At 50.5% G+C, this 15710-nt stretch overlaps 1 protein-coding gene across 1 annotated transcript; it reads left to right on the top strand.

The window, feature by feature from the left end:
* Window positions 1–4428: 4428 nt before the first annotated feature.
* Window positions 4429–12597, top strand: LOC128114006 (class II histocompatibility antigen, M beta 1 chain). The gene is made up of 6 exons (XM_052743846.1): window positions 4429–4755; window positions 7352–7633; window positions 9093–9377; window positions 11118–11234; window positions 11390–11425; window positions 12158–12597. The coding sequence occupies exons 1-6, from the start codon at window positions 4701–4703 to the stop codon at window positions 12166–12168; spliced, it is 786 nt and encodes a 261-aa protein (XP_052599806.1). The 5' UTR covers window positions 4429–4700; the 3' UTR covers window positions 12169–12597.
* The last annotated feature ends 3113 nt before the right edge of the window (window positions 12598–15710 follow it).

Below are 15710 nucleotides of genomic sequence, written 5' to 3'. Positions count from 1 at the left end.
TGGGCAAATCTCTTCCTCATTCTTCCTTGGTGGAGCCACGCCTGTCTTCACAGAAGCTTGTTCCCATCTCAACCAACCCCAGGCCCAACCCACACTCAGCTCTGAGGAACCTGCCACACACACACACACACACACACACACACATACACACACACACAGAGGATCCTCCAGCCCCTACTCTATCTATCTTAGAATTTTCAAGGACAGACTTTTCAGGGTAATGATTTCATAATGATAATGTTTCCTGATAATGATTTTCACAAACAAGTTTGCAATTTCCAGTTCAGAGGTCAGAGAGCAGTTATTGGAGCACGATGGCTGCTTTTGTCTCCCCAGCACCGGAGTCCCTGGCAGCGAGGTGGGTGCTGGTAGAATCTCACGGCGTTGGCTTTTCTTGTATTGATCTTGGGGCTGAATACCTTTCCACAGTTCCTTTCTCTTTCAGTTATTGATTCACACATTTTTGTCAACTTTTGTCATTTTGAGACATAATTTCATGCAGCTGGGATGACCCTGCATTCCTGATCCCCGGCTCCCACCTCCCAAGCACTGGGACTTCCGGATTCCACCACACACCACACCATTTTGTCAATTTTAAAACTGTTTTCAGTTTTTCCTTGTGACTTCTGAGGACATTTATTCTGTGCAGTGATTCAGGATAGGATGGGTACTGAAAATGCTTCTGCAGGGCATCGTGGCGCACGCCTTTAGTCCCAGCACTCGGGAGGCAGAGGCAGGTGAATCTCTGTGAGTTCGAGGCCAGCCTGGTTTATAAAGTGAATTCCAAGACAGCCAGGACTGTTGCAAAGAGAAACCCTGTGTGTGTGTGGAGGGGGGAGGTCTTCCAGTTGGCTGTTCACCAGTGAAATCTGCATACAATTGACTCCCTGAGCAGAATTGTTTAGTTTTGCCTGTCAGAGCCCTGTGATCTGGTCCCTGGCTGTTGGTTTTATATAGTAAATGATTGACTGGTCCAGCATTTTTTTTTTTTTCTGTCATAAAATGGGGCCCTGAGTTAAAACCATCTGTCCAGAAGAGGAAGCTGGAATGAATTTAGGAAATGCCTAGAAGAGATTCATATGGTTAAGGCCACACTCCCAGGCATAACACAAGCCACATCTGTGACTTCCCTTAATGTGCAACTCCAGTGACGGTATCAATATCGGCACCTGCTTCTGTTTCAAACTGCCCCATCCCCTTGCCGACCCCCAACAGTGCTTCCAGCCCTGCTGGCCTTGGGAACTAAGTGATGCCCAGGACTGAACGCTAGAGCCTTCCCCTTTCCATGTGAACCCACCCTGTTAGCCAAGGTCAGCCTCCATGCCCTTCCTCGGATGCTGCCCGGCCCACCTTGCCTGTGGCGACCTCTCTTCTGGCCCTCCTGCCCTCCTGCTTTGACATCAGGTTTTCTTGCACCTCCTGCCTGGCCTCAGATGGGATGATGCCTGTTCTTTCCAGCTGTGGCAAATGATTCCCCATTATTTATTTATTTATTTATTTATTTGGTTTTTCGAGACAGGGTTTCTCTGTGTAGCTTTGCGCCCCATTATTTATTTTATTTTATTTTATTTTTTAGTTTTTCGAGACAGGGTTTTTCTGTGTAGCTTTGTGCCTTTCCTGGATCTTGCTCTGTAGACCAGGCTGGCCTCGAACTCACAAAGGTCCGCCTGCCTCTGCCTCCCGAGTGCTGGGATTAAAGGCGTGTGCCACCACCGCCTGGCATGATTCCCTATTATACTTTGCACACAACCCCCAGTGTTAGCCCCCTGCAGGCATGTGGGCACCAGGCTAGGTGGAGAGCGGGGGAAAATGAAGACCCAGTGTGTGGGTCTTCACGCAGTGGCCTTGAAAGAAGGGAGCATGGGACCCCGGATGGGGGTCCTCTTGCTGCATGATGGTGAAGTGACTGGGCAGCGGAGGTTTCTGGACCGACCGGGAGGACACAGCTACGTCTGTCACAGAAGCGGAGGAAGAAGGAACCGCTTTGCTGAGCACAGGTCTCTGGGTTTTCCGGTCTGATTCTGAAACCCCCTCCATTCACACGAATGTGGAAGTGAAATCTCCTACTCTTCCTGTGGTGTCTCACGAGGTTTCACATCTCCTTTGACTGCTGGGGCAGAGAGCTGGACACCAGAGGGGATTCCACTCAGTCTGGCTGCCATGGCTACACCCATGGGGCTGCAGGAAGAGGCATAGCAGGACTTCTCTCAGGGCTGGAGGTGAAGACACAGAGCAGGGTGCCCAGCCCTGATTCCTGCAAGGGAAGGAAGGCATTCTGGGAAAGGTGTTGGTGGCTGGGGGCCACATTGTTTTGAAGCTGTGGTAACAGCAAGTAGAAGAGACAGCAGCTCCTGGAGCAGGAGTTCTGAGCGGGGGAGGGGTTGGGGTGGACCGTGGAGGGAGGGTTGGGGTGGACCGTGGAGGGAGGGTTGGGGTGGACCGTGGAGGGAGGGTTGGGGTGGACCGTGGCTCCTCTCTTCCTCCTTTTTCTCAGCAGATGTGTTACTAACTTCTGTTATCTTGGTTCATCCCAGCCCAGGATGATGAAGTGAGTGCGTGGGCTTGCTTGTGGTGTGTGTGTGTGTGTGTGTGTGTGTGTGTGTGTGTGTGTGTGTGTGTAGGAGTTGTATAAGGAAAGGGGTTAAATTCTCTAAACTTGGGGTGTGAACCTCCAGACTGGTGTTTGAGTCTGTAAAGGAAGACAACACATTTCAATATTAAATGAGATAGAACACAGAAGTCCTACTTAGAGCTGAGTGTGGTTGCTCACGTTTGCAGTCACAGCATGTGGGCAGTAGAGGCAGGAGGACCTGATCAAGGCCTTTTTCAGCTACACAGTGAAATCAAAGGCTGACCCAGATCACAGAAAACTGTCTGAAACTAACAAACAAAAACCCCACACCCAACTCCATACACATTTTATTTCTGCCTAGAACAGTGTCTGTGACAATGTTGGAGCTCATCACATTCATTCTGGCTTCCCAGCACTTCGCCCACTGACTGATTCTAGGAGTTAAGTCTGTAGCCAGGGAAGGTGGGAGGCCGGGGAAGACTGGGAATTGGGGGCAGATTCAGCTAATGTGAACCAGTCACCCAGAGCAAGCCTCCGCTCCTGACAACTGGGCCTCACTCCCTAAGCCATCCAGAGTGGAGGACTTTGGGCAACAGCAGGTGTGTGTGCTGTCCAGCGACTCCTTCATGGTCTCTCTTTCCCTTTGTAGCTCACTGGTAAATCCAAGAGTTTCAGAAACTCAGGAGAGCCAGTTGTGGCCACACCTTTAATTCCAGCACTCAAGAGGCAGACACAGGAAGAAATTCTCTTTGAATTTTAGGGCAGCCTGGTCTGCATAGCAAATTCCAGGCCAGACAAGGCTACATAGTGAGACCCTGTTTAAAAACAAAACAAAACAGGAAAAGAAAAAGAAAGTAAGACGAGAAGCCAAGCCTCAAAGCCCTTTGAAGGCAGGGGAGGTGAACAGAAGACTTCATTTAATATATATCAGTTGTGTGATTCATAGGTGGATGGAAGAGGATGGATTAAAAAATCCATCCTAGCATGTGTGAGGCCCTGGGCTGAATTCTTAGCACCGAAAAAATCAAAAAAGTACATTAGGATCTGTGAGGACTTGGCTGGTAAAGTGCTATGCAGATGTGAGTGTCTGAGTCCAACCCCAGGACCCGCATTAAAAATAAGTACATGAAAGAGCTAGATGTGGTTGTGCACAGCTATGGTCCCAGTCAGTGCTGGGGAGGCAGAGGCGGGAGGATCCCTGGGCTTCCCGGCTAGCCCAGCCTACTTGGCAAGCTCCAGGCCAGTGAGAGACCCTGTCTTAAACAACAGCAACAACCTAGCAGGTGAGAGATCTTCCTGTGGCCTTCATATACATTTGCACACATGTGTATGCATGCCTGTAGACACACAAGCACCCATATACAGGAACATGTGTGCACATGTGCACGCACACACAGTGTGTTCAATAGACAGTGTCTTTTCCAGGAGAACAGTAGGAGTACCACATCTCACTATTCTAGGACTTCATAATCCAGAGACCATCTTGAGAAGGTTGTCTAGAAGTGGTCTTTTTTGTTTCTTTGTTTTTCGAGACAGGGTTTCTCTGTGTAGCTTTGCGCCTTTCCTGGAACTCACTTGGTAGCCCAGGCTGGCCTCGAACTCACAGAGATCCGCCAGGCTCTGCCTCTCGAGTGCTGGGATTAAAGGCGTGCGCCACCACCGCCCGGCCTAGAAATGGTCTTTTGGAAGGGCATGAGAGGAGAAAGTTAACCCAGTGGGCAGGCCAGGCCTGCATATCCTGGGAATGCTTCTGTCACTACCCCCACAGACCTCAGGCAACCACCTACAGTCCTGTCCTCTAAGCCTAGGGAGCAATGAGGTTTACCTAGTAACTGATGATGCTAGGCTGAGACACTCAGCGATTGGTCCTACACACCTACCCAGCTAATCTGACAACTTTCCCTTTGGGACCCAGGATTTGGTCGAGTTAGATGTAAACTGAGGATCTAAGGGGCTCTGAGTAACCTGGAGCCACGACTGCAGCAAGGGACAGGGGACCTGAGCAGCAGGCACCACATTTTCCTCAGTGTGTGGAGACGTTTGTCCAGGCTGGGGCAGGAGAGGCCTCGAGGCCCCTGTGAGATCCGGCCCAGGGGCCTGACCTTCCTGCACCTCCGGAGGGTGGAACATGGATAGACTCCTGCCGCTGCTGCTGGGCCTCGGCCTGGGCTGTGTGGGAGCAGGTAAGGAATCCCCTCTTGGAACCCCCCCTCTTCTGGAACCCTCCTCCCTCCCCTGCTGGAACTCCCCCCTCCTGCTCCTGTTTGGGGTAAAACACGCTCTTTTTTTCTAGCAGGTGTGAGTGCCCCAGACGAGCCAGTCCTTACCGTGGCACAGTCCAGCACTTTGGACTGTATTTACAGCAGTTTTAACAATGAGCCAGTTTAGTAGGTCCGGTAACGGATGTCCCTGCTGGGACTTAGGTATGGACTGAGTACCCCTGCACCCTGGTTCCTAGCATGGCGCCAGGCATGTATTAAATGCTCTGTAGACTTGTATGGAGTCAAAAGTCAAGAATATTTCCAGCACAGAGCAAGGCTGACTCTTTTTCTTGACTCCATTTCCTTCTCTCTCCTTTCCCCCTTGTCTGTCTGTCTGTCTCTTTCTTTCTTTCACTGGAGAGAGTCACACTGTCTAGCCAGACTAGCCTTGAACTCATGGCAATCCTCCTGCCTCAGTGCTGGGATTACCAGTCTGCCCACCACACTTGCTTGACCCTTTATCTCCCTGTCAATAATGTGCTGCTCCGAGCGTCTGTGTTTGGGGTGGACAGCCAGGCTTACCACGCAGGGACCTCGGGCCGTTCTATCACTCAGTCTCACACACAGAGGAACCAGTGCTGATTGTTTTCAGTTTTGTGCACATGAATCTCTAGCTCATTCCCAAACTGGATGCCTCTGATGGGTGTGAAAGTGAATTACGTTGTATCGTATTACATTGGTAGAAAAGTGGGATTGACTTTAACATGCCTTTTCTGTTTGGTTTGCTGTTGTGTCAAGAAAGCCTGGTAAACTGAGTCATTTAAACGTATTGTGAAACTGCTGATGAAAAACAAATTGGCCAAATTTAGTTTCAGGGCCTGGAGAGGGGGCTCAGAGAGTAAGAGAATTGGATGTTCTCGCCGAGGGCCCAGGTTCAATTCCCAGCCCTTACATGGTGGTTCACAGCCATCGGTGACTCCAGTTTCAGGAGACCTGGTGCCCCTTTTCTGGCCTCTGATGGCACCAGGCCTCAAATATGGTGCACAGACACATATGTGGGCAAAACACTCATACATAAAACGAAATAAATAAATCTTAAAAAAACAAACACTCAAGTATCAGGTTGAAAATTAGAGGAAAGGATCTAAAAATGTCTCTGTTGCTGCCATTTCCCCTTCACTGAGGCTGCCAGAGCCCCCAGAGTGGCAGATGTGGTCAGCAGATGCAGCCTGAGGTGGGAAATCTCTGCCAGTCTGGCTGCAACCGAGGCTTGGATTCTCTGCTCAATGCAGAAGAAACAAACAAACAAACAAACAACAACAGCAAAAACCAGTCCAACAACTTAACACTCTTGTGACTGATGGGTGCCCCCACTCCAATTCTCCTGGACTGGATAGACATCCTACAGTCCAATTCAGTGCTGGCTCTAACAGAAGTTAACACAGGCCAGCCGGCCAGAGGCTCAGCCCCACGGAGAGAGGCAGTCCCTGTGTCAGATGATAAGCTCAAGCAGTAAGCTCAGGATCGCCCACAGCTTCTGTCCAGCATGGCTGAGCCAGAGCCCCTTGGCTTGGGTAATAGAGAGGGCATACAATCTATGCAAATAGTTTATTATTGTCCGTTTATTGCAAGAGTTTATCTGTGTGTATGTGTGTGTATGCCTGCTTATCTGCATGTGCACCACATCCATGTAGTGCCTGAGGAGCCCAGAAGGGCATCAGACTCCCTGGAACTGGGTTACAGTGAACCGCCGGCTGTGGGGGCTCCAGTCAGAACCCTGGTCCTCTGCAAGAGCAGAACATGCTCTTAACCACTCAGCCACATCTCCAGCCCCACGAGGAATATTTTAGCCGGGCGGTGGTGGCGCACGCCTTTAATCCCAGCACTCGGGAGGCAGAGCCAGGCGGATCTCTGTGAGTTCGAGGCCAGCTTGGTCTCCAAAGCGAGTTCCAGGAAAGGCGCAAAGCTACACAGAGAAACCCTGTCTCGAAAAACCAAAAAAAAAAAAAAAAAAAAAAAAAAAACGAGGAATATTTTAAAGAACAAAGCCGGGGGGTTTCATAGGAGGAAGTCCAGACAGACCCCAGGTGCAGTAGCTTCTGCCTCCATGGAGGTGGGGTATGCCCCCCCCAGCATATGGGTATGTTTACCAGCTGGGAAGGTGTCAGAACCCCACAATTTGGGCTTTAGGCTGCACCATATAGACAGGATTTATTTTTAACCCAGTTTCCAGTCCCCACCCTGCTGCTCCACAAGGACAGGGATATAAGTCTCAGGCTTCCAATCATGGCTCCGTCTTTCCAATGCCAGGCCCCACCCCAGGGTTCCACCAAGATTGACCTCATTAGAACAAAGACCCTGAGGTCACCCAGTCCCCAGGGATTCAAAGCTCTGTCAGGGAACAAGTTAAAGACCAGGTGTTAGGACAGAAAATGCATCTACCCCCTATGCCCACCACTCAAGCAGTTATATGGGTTCTCGGAACTTTGTGCTAGTATCTAAGGGCAGAGACCGTATTCGTAATGGTGCCATGCAACAAGCAGACACCGATGTGTCTTCCCTTTCCTGGCTCTTCCAGGTGGCTTCGTGGCTCATGTGGAAAGCACCTGCCTGCTGGATGACAATGGGGTTCCGAAAGACTTCACATACTGTGTTTCCTTCAACAAAGATCTGCTGGCCTGCTGGGATCCAGAGGCAGGACAAATAGCCCCCTGTGAATTTGGGGTGCTGCATAACTTGGCTGTAGGCATTTCAGATTACCTCAACCAAGATAAGAGCCTGCTCCAGCGCTTGGGCAACGGGCTTCGGGACTGTGCTGTGCACACCCAGCCCTTCTGGGATGCACTGACCCACAGAACGAGTGAGCAGAGGGGCTGAGGGGCGGCGGGAAGCACAGCCAGGGGGGCAGAGAACGGGTGGGGTGGGGTGGGTGGGTAGGGGGTGAGGGGTGTCTGGGAAGCACAGCCAGGAGGGCAGAGAACGGGTGGGGTGGGGTGGGTGGGTAGGGGGTGAGGGGTGTCTGGGAAGCACAGCCAGGAGGGCAGAGGACAAGTAGATTCTTGAGCATCAGAGGGGTTGATTCCTGAGCAGGAAGAAACAGTGTGTGGACCTGGAGTGTAGGAAGAGGGAGGCTGGACACCGAGGGGAACAGTGTGATTAATGGAGACGGAACAGAAGATGGAGGATGGAAGGTATGAAGAGACGGGACTGAATGGGACCCAGACACAGGAGCCACAGCACGTCAGGGTACAGATCCGAGTCAGAAAACCCCCAGTGACTTTCCCCAACATGTTCACATCTCTTATTTTTATTTATTTCAGTTAAAGACCTTTTCCCACTGCTGGGGATTGAACGTAGGGCCTTGCCCATGCCCACAAGCACTCTGGTCTAGCCCCCTTTCTCCTGTTTGTTCCGAGGCAGGGTCTCCTTAAGCTGCCCAGGCTGGCCTTGAACTTGAAACTCTTCTGCTTCAGCCTCCCAGTTAGCTGGGATTACAGGCCTGGGTCTCCAGCCTGGCTTGTTCCTGGTTCTTTGGCTCAGATTTTGTTGTTCCATATTTGGAATGGTGCAGGCATGGGGACATCTGGCGGTGTTCCAGGGATTCCGATGCTGCCTCTCTTCTTCCCCGAATCCTTTCCGTTGAGAACAGCTCATGAGAATGGCTTACACTTTGTATAAGTAAACTTTGACCATCTCCATAGGTCAGAATACTGTGTCATAAGATATGGGTTCTGGGCCACCTTTTCATCATCACTTGGCCACAAGTCCCTGGGTACCACTCTAGACAGGGAGACAATACCTTGGGTGAAGCCAAGGGAGCCTGTATTTTAACATAATTTCTTGGATTTTCACTTAGAATATTGCTAAAAAAGTACTCTGATAAAGGCAAGCAGGGGACTCACACGGGAGGCTAAACTGGTAGAAGACAGCCATCTTAACCCCATCACCGGGCACGCTGGTACAGGCCCGTGGTACCAGCTCTTGTGGGGAGGCAGGAGACCAGGAGTTAGGACTATCCCCAGCTACATAGTGAGTGTGAGGCCAGCCTGGGCTATATGAGACCCCATCTCAGAAAACACACAAGCCTGGGGTCGGGCGAGATAAACAGACTGTCTGGACAGCTCGTAGCCCAGACAGCATCTACCAGTCGTGGTCAAGCACGACTTTGGAGGAGAAGGGAGGGGCTGACGAGAGAGTAAGAGAAATCCAGCGAGGCGGGAGCGCATTCTCTTTCCTCTTTCACTGGGCGGCTGGAGAAATCTTTGAAGGGATGAAATGGGACTTCCTTCAAACCATAAAGAACTGTTTCTCCCATGCAGAACCACCGTCTGTTCGAGTAGCCCAAACTGCCCCCTTCAACACGAGGGAGCCTGTGATGCTGGCCTGCTACGTATGGGGCTTCTATCCGGCGGACGTGGTCATCACATGGATGAAGAATGGGCAACTTGTCATGCCTCACAACATCAAAGAGAGGACTGCCCAGTCCAACGGAGACTGGACATACCAGACTGTCTCCTACCTGGCCTTAACCCCCTCCTACGGGGATGTCTACACCTGTGTGGTACAGCACAGTGGGACCCCCGAGCCAGTCCGTCAGGACTGGAGTAAGTGTGTGGGAACTGGGACGTTGGTGGTTGGGAAAGGGACGTCGCTATTTTGGCCGAGTGAGACACGGATGGATGCCTGATAGAGAAGAGCATGCTGGGATGGGAAGTCTGAGGGTTTGCAAGCAGAGTTAGGCTCATGGACTAGAGGAGGAGAGGGGTCAGCCATTGCTTGGCAGTGGTGGCGTGGATTCTCTCATCTGTTTGAGGGAGAGAGAGGAGGCTGATTGTCTCCCCCAAAGAATGTAGATTTGATAACATTTCTGGAAACGAAGCTCTGGAGTTTGCTGTTTTAGTTTTCCCAATATTCAACTGTCATGTCAGGCCAGGACTGGGAATTGAAAAAATAATGAAGACTGAAGAAGAAGGCATTTTCTTTCGGTATAGGGCTGTGCTGAATTTGGGCAGCTTTTCAAGCCTAAGAGGATGATAAAGCCATGGCTGGTAGACACTTCAGTGGATATGTGAAGGGGCTAATGGATAAAGAACTCATTGACCCTGTTTGAACTCTAGGGCTGGGGGTACTTAAAGGTAATGAGGGGGTACATACCGATTCAGAGATTATTGGAAAGAAGAGAGGAAGAGCAAGGAAGGGTAAGGGCGGCTAGGACAAGGCAGGGAGGAGGGGCCTAGTCTGGCTGCGGAGGCCGGGCTTTCCCTGTGGGGAGTGCGTGTCTGCTGTTGGTTCTAGCGGGTCCCTGGGAGGCGATGGTGTCCTGGTTAGGGTGACTGTTGCTGTGATGAAACACCATGACCAAAAGCAAGTTGGGGAGGAAAGAGTTTATTTGGCTCACATTGGTCCATCCTTGAAGGAAGCCGGGACAGGAACTCAAACAGGGCAGGAACCTGGAGGCAGGAGCTGATGCAGAGGCCATGGAGGGGCGCTGCTTGCTGGCTTGCTCATCATGGCTTGCTTAGCCTGCGGTTTTTTGTAGAACCCAGCACCACCTACAATTGCACCACCTACAATGGGCTGGGCCCTCCCCCATCAATTGCTAATTAAGAAAATGCCTTACAGGCTTGCCTACAGCCTCATCTTATGGAGGCATTTTCTCATCTGAGGTTCCCATCTCTCAAATGACTCTGGCCTGTGTCAAGTTGACACAAAACCAGCCAGCACCGATGGGAAACAAGAGGAGAGTGGAGCACACAGGCCCTTGAGCTTTCCAGGGTGCTCTTCTGATGTTGGGGTAGGGATCCAGGTGGGGTATAGTCCGGAATAGGACAGCTCTGGCAAGCGGGATGGCGAAAGGCTGTAGGGTGGGGTGGAGGGAGACATGGACAATGTGGATGTGGGGGACTCATACCACGTAACCTTGGAGGCCTGGAAAGAAAGGAGACCTTTTAACAGGAAGCTGCTCAGAGCAAAGATGGAAGTTATCACTACCATGGGGATGAGGGACCCCCGGCCGCCGGGGAGGGAGGTGTCCTGGGAGTGGCAAAACCACAGAGAATGCTTTGAGAGTCCCCACCTGGGGAGGGGAGGAGGCTGTGGAGGGCTGGGACGGGGGAGGGGGGAAGAAACTGGGTGGTAACTCTGGGAACACAGTTTCCCCAGGGTCATTCCAGAAGTGGGTGGTGTGGTGAAAAAGGCCATTTTCTTGGGAGTGAGTTGGTGTGCAGCAGACTGTTTGGGCTGGGATAAAGACCTTCAACCTCGGAGGTGTACGTTGAGGTAAACTGAGCTGCCCGGGACTAAGCTGTAGACATTAGTTCTGAGAGCTTCCCATTACTTTGCAGCAGTCGGGCTGTCCCCCATCCAGACGGTGAAGGTTTCTGTGTCTGCAGCCACCCTGGGCCTGGGCTTCATCATCTTCTGTCTTGGTTTGTTTCATTGGCGGAAGTCTCGCTTCTCCAGTGAGTGATCCCCGGAGTGCTCCCCAGCTCTCCTCCTTCAGTCTCTCTCTTTGTGATCAATTTTCTCGTTCCCACTTCTTCCGTTGTAAAGAACTGAGGAATGCTAGATTCTTGCATCCACAAAGACCGGCCTAATCTGTGTCTTCCTCTTCTAGGCTACATCCCTCTCCCAGGATCCACTTACCCAGAAGGTAACATTCCTGTTGGTCTGTGGCTCACGGGTCCTCAGAAAGGGTGGGGTGTTATGGTGCTCACAGTAAGGGCCATTTAACGAAGGGGGTGGTTTAACCAAGACATCACTCAAGCTGTGATGATTCTGGGAAGGGGAGAATGTAGCTTGAGTTTTCCTGCCTGGCCCACAGTCAGGACTAATCTCTCTCACCTGCCAGTCCCACAGGCCCTCAGACCCAACCAAGTAAACACAAAGACTTATATTGGTTGCAAACTGTATGGCTGTGGCAGGCTTCTTGCTAACTGTTCTTACAGCTTAAATTAATCCATTTCCATTAATCTATACCTTGCCACATGGCTCGTGGCTTACCGGCATCTTCACATGCTGTTTCTCATCGTGGCGGCTGGCAGTGTCTCTCTGACTCAGCCTTCCACTTCCCAGCTTTATTCTCCTCCTTGTCCCGCCTACACTTCCTGCCTAGCCAATGGCCAATCAGTGTTTTATTTAATGACTAATCAGCAACACATTTGCCATACAGAACATCCCACAGCAGGAGAAGCCTGAGCTCCCTCTCCGACCCCCACAGAGTACCCATGGGGAGCGGCTGGAGGTGGCTCCTTTGTCTTCATCATTGGTAGCTGGGTATCTGCATTATCAGTGTCTGAAGGGCTCTGGCATCAGGTGGTCACACAGATGAATGTTGGGTCTGTGGGATTGTCACCTCTCACTGTCTGATTCTTATTATCTGTAGGGCGGCACTAGAGGGCAGAACTGAGAAGGAGATTCCGATTCTTCAGGATGCCTCCATGGCCCCCAACATCTTCAGGACACCCCGCTTTCTTGTGTCATAATTTCCTCTACTCTTCCCCATGTAAATATTAGCAGTTTGGGGTACTCATAATCAAGTCATGGTCCCAGGCTGCCTTCTGAGGAGAACTGATCTGAGGAGGGGTTCTAGGCCCTCCGGAAGAGGAAGTTCATGGCCCTCCAGAAGATGGGGTTCAAGGCCCTCTGGAAGAGGGGGTTCAAGGCCCTCCAGAAGAGGGGGTTCAAGGCCCTCCAGAAGAGGGGGTTCAAGGCCCTCCAGAAGAGGGGGTTCAAGGCCCTCCGGAAGGCCCCACTCCATCACAGAGGGTGATGTGTTGTAGGTGATCATGTCTAAGAAATAAACCAGTGGAATTACTGGCTTTCCTCAAGTTTGTCCTGTGGCTTTGGAGGAGGGATTGCAGCAGAGCGTGGCTGGAGGTGACCCTCTCCTGTGACGTAGCCAGTGGCACCTCCCCATTTCCCGTCTGCATGGAACAACTGGAGGCAGCTTTTGAAATTGTAATTTGTAAGAAGAAATTAAGCTGCAGTGAGATAGTTACCGTGTTGGGGGGGAGGGTAATAGCTAGGCTCATAAGAGGCCTTTTTTTTTTTTTTTTTTTTTTTTTTTTTTTTGGTTTTTCGAGACAGGGTTTCTCTGTGTAGCTTTGCGCCTTTTCCTGGAACTCACTTGGTAGCCCAGGCTGGCCTCGAACTCACAGAGATCTGCCTGGCTCTGCCTCCCGAGTGCTGGGATTAAAGGCGTGCGCCACCACCACCCGGCATAAGAGGCCTTTTGAAACTGCATTTTATTTACTTTGTGTGCATGCATGTGAGTGTGTGTGCATGTGAGTGTGTGTGTGCATGTGAGTGTGTGTGTGTGTGTGTGTGTGTGTGTGTGTACATACGTGCTCATGCAAGGGCACTTGCCACTGCATGCATCTAGAGGTCAGAGGACGATTTGCAGGAGTGGGTTCTCTTCTCCCACTGTGTGGGTTCTAGGGGTTGAACTCAGGTCGTTGGCCTGGCAGCAGGTGCCTTCACTCACTGATGCACCTTGCCAGCCTGTAGGTGATCTTATGAGGGGTAAATGAGTTCATACCTGTAAAGAGCCAAGAATGCACACTGCATTCCCTGAGCCCACAGTAGTGGCCTTTGCTGTTACTGCTTGGTGTTCAGGTTGTTCCTTCCATGGTGTTGATAGGGAAGGGCGATTGCATCTTTAGAGCGGAGGGGACTGCCTGGTGGCGTCCGTTTTCCAGTGGAGACGCAGCCAGGTGTAGAAAGTTGGTCTGTGGGATTGCTTTTGGAATTAGAGTTGGAAAGTGAGCTGCCAGTGAAAAACAGAAACGTAGCTAAGAGCAGTGGCTGCTCTTCCAGAGGACTTGGGTTCAATGCACAGACATATTTGCAAGCAAAACGTCCATACACAGCAATGAATAATAACAAAATCAAGAAAAAGAAACCCAAGGAATAAAAAGGAAGACAACCCAGGAAGGAGTTGAACCCAACAGGGTTGTGGAGGGAGAGCAGTGGGCTGTGGACACCTTTGTACGTGGGCACCTGCGTGGGAACTCTGGAGACGGGAGTCTGATGAGCCAGCAAATGGGTCAGAAGACAAACTGGGCACTCTCACCATGGCAGGTGTGGGTGGGTGGGAGGTCAAGGGCTAGACCCCTCTGCCCTAGATGGCTTCCAGGAGGCCTGGAGGAGAGTGTGATAGCCTCAACATAAAACTTGACCTCCAAAGTCACTGTGTTCTCCCAAACAGTGATCCCCGCTCCAGCCACAGATTTCTCAGGAGGATCCTGGTGATCAGGGCATGGCATCTCCTCTGAGAAAAGATGGGAAGGTCAAGGGGAGGGGAGTGTGCTCAGTAATCCATGTGGATCTGGGCAAGCCTCACAGAGGATGGCTGAGGAGGAGCAATGTGTGCTGGGGAGGAGGAACTGAACTCAGGTCCCGTGGGAGAGCAGTCAGTGCTCTTAACTGCTGAGCCATCTCTCTGGCCCCAGACACTTGGCTGTGAAGCACCCCTCCCCCCCCACACCCCCCAAAGCCACTTGTCCTGTAGTTGACTTCATTTACTTCACCTTTACCTGGGCTTTGTATATACTTTTTTTTTTTTTTTTTTTTTTTTTTTGAGACAGGGTTTCTTTGCGTAGCTTTGGAGCCTGCCCTGGAACTCTGTAGACCAGGCTGGCCTTGAACTCACAGAGATCCACCTGATTCTGCCTCCCAAGTGCTGGGATTAAAGGCATGCGCTACCACGGCCCAGCTATTGTATACACTTTTTAAGAAGCACAGACACACGTTTTGCTCCCTGTTTCCTTGCTTGTTTACGATGCAGATCCTTACACAGGAGCTGGTGCATCTGCTCCTCACTTTCTTTTCTGGAACACCACGTAGTTTCCAGCTTTTGTTTTCATTGATCTCTTTCACTTTGATATTCTTTTTTTTTTTTTTTTTTTGGTTTTTTTCGAGACAGGGTTTCTCTGTGTAGCTCTGGCTATCCTGGAACTCACTTGGTAGCCCAGGCTGGCCTCGAACTCACAGAGATCCACCTGGCTCTGCCTCCCAAGTGCTGGGATTAAAGGCGTGCGCCACCACCGCCCGGCTATTCTTACCTTTTCATTTCCTTCCTTCTTTGGCCTGTGCAGTCCCTCTTCACCTGTGCTTAGCTCATGTGACTCTAACTTTTTTTTCACTTTGGTTCCTGATGATTGTATTTAAAGGTGACCATTTCCATCTAAGATCTGTTCCCGCCATACCTCCTGCAATGTCTTTCTGTCTTTTTTTTTTCACAAGCCCCACATCAAAAACAATGAAATAATGCTAAATTCTCAGTGTTGTGGCTTTTGTTCATTTCTAAGCATTTTTTATTGTTTTAAAAGATTATGGTATTTTCATTTTGAAATAACTTCAAACTTGTAGAAAAATTGAAACAAAACCAAGAAATGGTGGGCTGGCTGATTTGACCTCTGCACCACACACACAAATCTTACTACACTTTATCCAGGTTCAAATTCGATCATTTTGTCTTACTTTTAAAAATTGTTTTAAAAGATGTATTTATTTTATGTGTATGAATGTTTTGCCTGCATGTATGTGCGTGTACCATGTGCCTATGGAAAGCAGAAGGTGTTGGATCCCCTGGAGAAGGAGTTTCAGAAGATTGTGAGCCCCTATATGAGTGCTGGGAATTGAACTCAGGTCCTCTGCAAGAGCATCCAGTGCTTTTAACCATGGAGCCATCTCTGCAGCACCCCGCTTTTGCCTTGATTTCTTTTTTAACAGTATTTTAAATATACTTTATTATTTTGTGTGGAGGGGTGTTTTACCTAAACATATGCTGTGCACCGTGTGTTTGTGGTGCCCTTGGTGGCAAAGAGGGCGTAGAATCCCTGGAACTGGGGTCATGAACCACAGTGGGGGTGCTGGCAACTGAATGTGGGTGTTTTAAACTGCTGAGCCATCTCTCTAGCCCCTCAATAAAGTCT

This window comes from Peromyscus californicus, unplaced genomic scaffold, assembly GCF_007827085.1.
Source record: "Peromyscus californicus insignis strain IS unplaced genomic scaffold, ASM782708v3 Scaffold_19__1_contigs__length_69161282, whole genome shotgun sequence".
Taxonomy (NCBI): domain Eukaryota; kingdom Metazoa; phylum Chordata; class Mammalia; order Rodentia; family Cricetidae; genus Peromyscus; species Peromyscus californicus.
The sequence above is the reverse complement of the archived record's forward strand: the minus strand, read 5'-3'. Positions and strand labels throughout refer to the sequence as shown.